General features: G+C 48.4%; 1 protein-coding gene across 1 annotated transcript; it reads right to left on the bottom strand.

Annotated features, from left to right (window-relative positions):
* Positions 1–153: 153 nt before the first annotated feature.
* LOC132079944 (UDP-N-acetylglucosamine transferase subunit ALG13 homolog) lies at positions 154–2564 on the bottom strand. The gene is made up of 4 exons (XM_059482850.1): positions 2404–2564; positions 1839–2004; positions 1519–1657; positions 154–286 (listed from the first exon to the last, which is right to left on the bottom strand). Exons 1-4 carry the CDS (start codon positions 2482–2484, stop codon positions 175–177), a joined length of 498 nt encoding a protein of 165 aa, XP_059338833.1. The 5' UTR covers positions 2485–2564; the 3' UTR covers positions 154–174.
* Positions 2565–4895: the final 2331 nt, after the last annotated feature.

The following is a 4895-nucleotide window of genomic DNA, read 5'->3' as shown; positions in this document are numbered from 1 at the left end:
TGTTGGCATTGTTCTCTTTTATGCATAAAGCTGAATGAGTTTGATGCCAAATTGGAAGGCATTTAATATGAGTTAATATCAAATGATATTTTCTTTGAGTGTTTGGCCCAGTTGCAGATCTTAAGTGGAGGAGAAGACACATTTTATTCCAACTTTTATATTTCTGTTTTTTGTTTATTGTAACCCAAAAACTTTATCCAAGAATGAAGCAAACTTTTCTGGCTGTCCAGGAGGAAAAGGTTTCAAAGCTGACAAGTCCATCGATTGCAGTGTCTCCACAAGAGTGCTGTAAAAAACAGACCAAAGGCAAAAATTAAAGAAGAAACAGCCATCCCACAGGAAATGTTTTTATACAGTTTTCTTTCCATGCATCCATACATGATTCTTTAGCATGGAAATATTAAATTAGGATATGTATGGAAAGGAAGAAAATGCCCAGAGCAGCAGGCCCCAGCCAGCACTGGCTCGTAGGCAGCATTGCTGAGAACACACTTCCATCAGCTTTCTGAGACAAATTCAACTTCTAAACTTTTTAATCTTCTGTGGTCGCAATGCTGGGAGACTGAACAAGATCTGAGGCTCTGCTCCATAAACCATAAGAGGAAATCCATCCTATTTGAACACATGGCAGAGTTCTCCCCTGATCACAGAGCCAGAAAGAACAGCTACATCAATCTGTTACTTGCTATTAGCAGGCTGCAAATAAAGCTCAAATGCTTGGCATTGCCCAACACAAAGAAATAAAAATTCCAAAGCTGACAGAAGCACCAAGATAATGAGTTTAAGAAACTTGCTCAATTTAAATGAATGCCAGGCCCGGTCTGTTCAGAAAGCTCTTCTGAAACATATGAAACTCTGCTTGCAGGGCAAAGGAACAAGATGCAGACTAAGTAATGGGAGTTACATTTTTTCTGCCTTCAGTTTAAAAGTAATCTTTTATTTTTAGAGTGGAATTAATCACAAGTAAAGAGAAAACAGTAAGATACAATCAAAACCAGGAGAATAAATAAACCCAACAGGAGTCAGGATGAACTCTAAAAAAAGGAGCTAGGGGTTTTGGTGATGGTGGGATTTTTTCATGCATTGTTTGTTTGTGGGGTGGGTTTTTCTCCTGAAGTGACAGGCAGTAGATCTGTGAATTTCCTTGTCAGAGGGTATGGTGGATTCAGGAAGTTTGGTTAAAAGGGCAGCCTGAATGAGGACTTGAAGGCAAGGGTACTTAAAGTTACTAACCAGAAAATATCTGATTTATTAATCCCCTGAATCCAAGTGTTTTTCTTTTTCTAATCTAAGTACATGTTACCTCAAATCGAAAAAAATTATTATAAGAGGTTGTGGTAAAAAGGCTTGGTAAGTGTGGTAAATTTCTACCTAGTGTTAGTGTGTTCACTCTGGAAAATGTAATATCCAGATGGAAATGACAGAGGAGGATGTAAATTTCCTTGCTGCATTCTCAGCTGTGCAGTCTCGTGGACTGAATGCTCTTGCCCAGCAGGAACAGCCCCAGCAGCTCCATACCTGCAGTTACAGTACAGGACACAGCCATCTCTGTGCAGCTGTTTGGCCAGCTCAAGCTGATGGTTGTTCATCAGCTTGTCATTTATTACTACTATTAGTGGTTTTCCTTTCTCTAGAGTCTCCAGACAGCTACCAGCACCTATGAGAGAAACAGAAAACATGGTGAGAGATCAAATAACCCCCTACTTGCTGCTGAAACAGGGGAGCCTCTAGAACAACCCAACTCTAGTGTGAACCTCAGCACTCCCAGCCAGCCCACCCCAGGCCGGGGAGATTTCATCCACGGACCTCCCGCAGCCCCAGAGGCAGCCGGGCTGTACCTGCGTGGCTGATGACCAGGTCTGCTCCCTGCAGGTCCTCAGCCAGCGAGTCCTTGAACCGGAACGCTTCCACCGCCACGGCCGGGCTGCTGCTGGGCTGCGGCTGCGGCAGCGAGCCCCGGCCCACCTGCAGCACCAGCTTCTGGTAGCCGCGGCTCTGCAGCGCCTGCGGGCACGGCACCGGTGAATGGAGGCGATAACGGGGGTTAGGGGAAGATGGTGGGGAGATGCAGGGTGGGGGAAGATGAAGAGAGAGATGGAGAAGAGGAGGATAACGGAGGTAGAATGAAGGAGATGAAGCAGGGATAGAGAGGGCGTGTGAGGGGTGTGCCCAGCTCCCGACTACCCGGCCCCGGTACCGCCGCCCCCTCCCCGTCCTTCCCCTTCCTCCGCCAACACTTCACGCTTCTCCCCCAGGAATCCCCGAACGGCCCCGGCGCCCTCAGGCACCCCGGGACGCGGCAGGGAGGGCGGGGCAGCCCGCGGCGCGCAGGCGCCAGCCCCGGGAGGGCAGGCCTGGCCTGGTCCGGTGCCGGTGTCGCTGTCGGTGTCTCGGCCGGCTGACCTGCAGCGCGGGCGGGGAGCGGGCCGTGGCGATCAGCTCATCGAAGCTGGTGGTGCCCACCGTGACGAACACGGACTTCATGGCCGCCGGGACGGGCCGGCTGCGGGGCCGCCAGGGGGCGCCGTGCGCCCGCGCACTGCTCCCGAAATGGCGGCCGGGCTGAGGGGAGGGACGGGGCGGGCGGGAACGCCTCCTTCCCTCACGGGCCCGGCCCTCCCTGTCCCTCCCTGTCCCTCCCTCTCCACTCCCACGGCTTCTCTTCACGGATGTTTCCCTGTCCGCCCGTTTCGGCGGGGCTGGAGCCACTGCGCTATGGGGTTCTCCCTGTCGGTGCCACACCAGCAGCGATGGTGGCCGCTTTAACGAGCCCACTGTCCGGCAGCGTTTAGAGGCTGTTTCACGCTTTTAGACTTTAAAGGAGAAGAGGTAAAAAATAAATTTGAAAAAGAGATTTTGGCCTCCACGTGTTATTTCAGCATTGGGGACGCACATAACAGCCTGGGTGGGTGTGTTCAGAAGTGCCATTGCCAGAGCAGGGCCACAGCCACCTTCCCTGTACAGACTGACACTGGTCCAAGCCTCCCACAACACTTATTGAGGGAGTAACACTTTAACTTCTACTCCAAAATAATGAATATTAAATGTGCTAACACAGTTATGAATATTAGATGTGTTAAATGTGTTCACTGAAGAGTAACAATGACCCCTGAACAGTTGCACAAACTGAGCTGGCAGTTTTGTTTCTTATTAGTAACACAATGCATAATTTGCCACAAAGATAAACCAAAGTTAGACATCTAAATCTATTTATTCCCTGAATTAAAGTCAACAGATGAGGTCACAACTATATACACAGTTGTGTATACATGGTGTTGGAAGAGGGATGCAGCTTCTTGTGGAAACCTCTGATTGCCATGTTAATACCTTGTTCACAATGCTCATTAGCCCCCTGTTGTTTTCATTTAGCCTAATGAGCCACGCTGAAATGTACTTATTTTTTGATTAAAGCAATAGTGCTGACAGCTGACACTGTCTGGGGGGAAAATGATGTAGAACAAAACATTATTGGTGTCCTGAGTGCACAGGGACAAGTGGCTCTGCCCAGCCTCATCCAGCTCTTGCTGTTGTCTCTCAGGAAAAGGAATTTGGGAGCTGAGGGTGGCCACAACACCAGCCAGGTAAAGACCTCACAAACAGGGCACAGTCCAGCAAGGACATGGACACAATGTCAGCCCCAGGAAACCCAAACAGCAGTTCAGGAACAGAATTAGCAGCAAAGACACCCATGAGTCACCTCTGTCATCCCAGCAGGAGAAGGACATGGTTAGGTAGGTTCAGAGGAGGGCCACAAAAAGGCTCAGGAGCTGGAACACCTCCCCTGGGAAGCCAGGCTGGGAGAGCTCAGTGTTCAGCCTGGAGAAGAGAAGGGTCCAGGGACACCTTGGAATCCCTTCCAGTGCTTAAAGGGGCTCCAAGAGAAAGCTGGAGAGGGACTTTGGACAAGGGCCTGGAGTGACAGGACACAGGAAAATGGCTTTAAACTGAAAAAGGGCAGAAAAATTTAGGCTGAATATTGAGAATTAATTCTTCCCTGTGAGAGTGGTGAGGCCCTGGCACAGGGTGCCCAGAGCAGCTGTGGCTGCCCCTGGATCCCTGGAAGCATCCAAGGCCAGGCTGGATGGGGCTTGGAACAGGAAGGTGTCCCTGACCATGGCAGAGAGTTAAAACTGGATGAACTTAAGGTTCCTACAAACCCAAACCATTCTATGGTTCTATTTAAACCCCAAGGTTAAATAAAGTCCCTGTCCAAGAGTGTGAGTGGAAGCTCCAGCTGAGACTGGTCACACAAATAGTGCAGTCAGGGCCCTGACAGCTGTGGGAGAAGAAGGTAGATTTGGGATGAAAAGGAAAATGCTAAATTTTTCAGGTGTTGGAGAAAAGGTTCAGCACCTGGTAAAGGACAGGATAATTAAATGTTAGAGGTTTTGGTTGTTTTTTTCTTTTTTTTTTTTTTTTTCTGTGTGTCACTAGAAGTTAGTGTCCTCTGCAGCTAGCACTTCCAGATTCATGCTGTATAGGGGTTAGGAGAAAAAATATTCACATGTAAAATTGCAGTGACTTAAATTTGAATTTTCACTGGAGGATACATTCCACTTGCACATTGAATCAGACTTGTTAGGGTGATTTTAAATGGAAGAGAAAAGGGAAAACCATCCATTAAGGGACTCAATTTCATGCTAATTTGTACCTGCTGTTTTAATTAGAAGATGTGTAGGGCATAAGTAGAATTTTGCCCATGAGTGCTTAGGCTCAGGTCTGTGAGAACTACAGATCACTCTCAAAATGAGGTGCTTGGAGCTGAGCCTGTGCAGTTTTGAGGCAGGTAGAGGTCATGTAACCCAGGCTTGGTGCTCTGTATTGTTTCATTGCTGCCTCTGTGATAAACCACAGAGTGGTCACAGAACTGACCTGCCAGTGACTTGTTTGCAGTT

Source organism: Ammospiza nelsoni, chromosome 15, assembly GCF_027579445.1.
Source record: "Ammospiza nelsoni isolate bAmmNel1 chromosome 15, bAmmNel1.pri, whole genome shotgun sequence".
Taxonomy (NCBI): domain Eukaryota; kingdom Metazoa; phylum Chordata; class Aves; order Passeriformes; family Passerellidae; genus Ammospiza; species Ammospiza nelsoni.
This window is presented reverse-complemented; position numbering and strand designations above follow the sequence as displayed.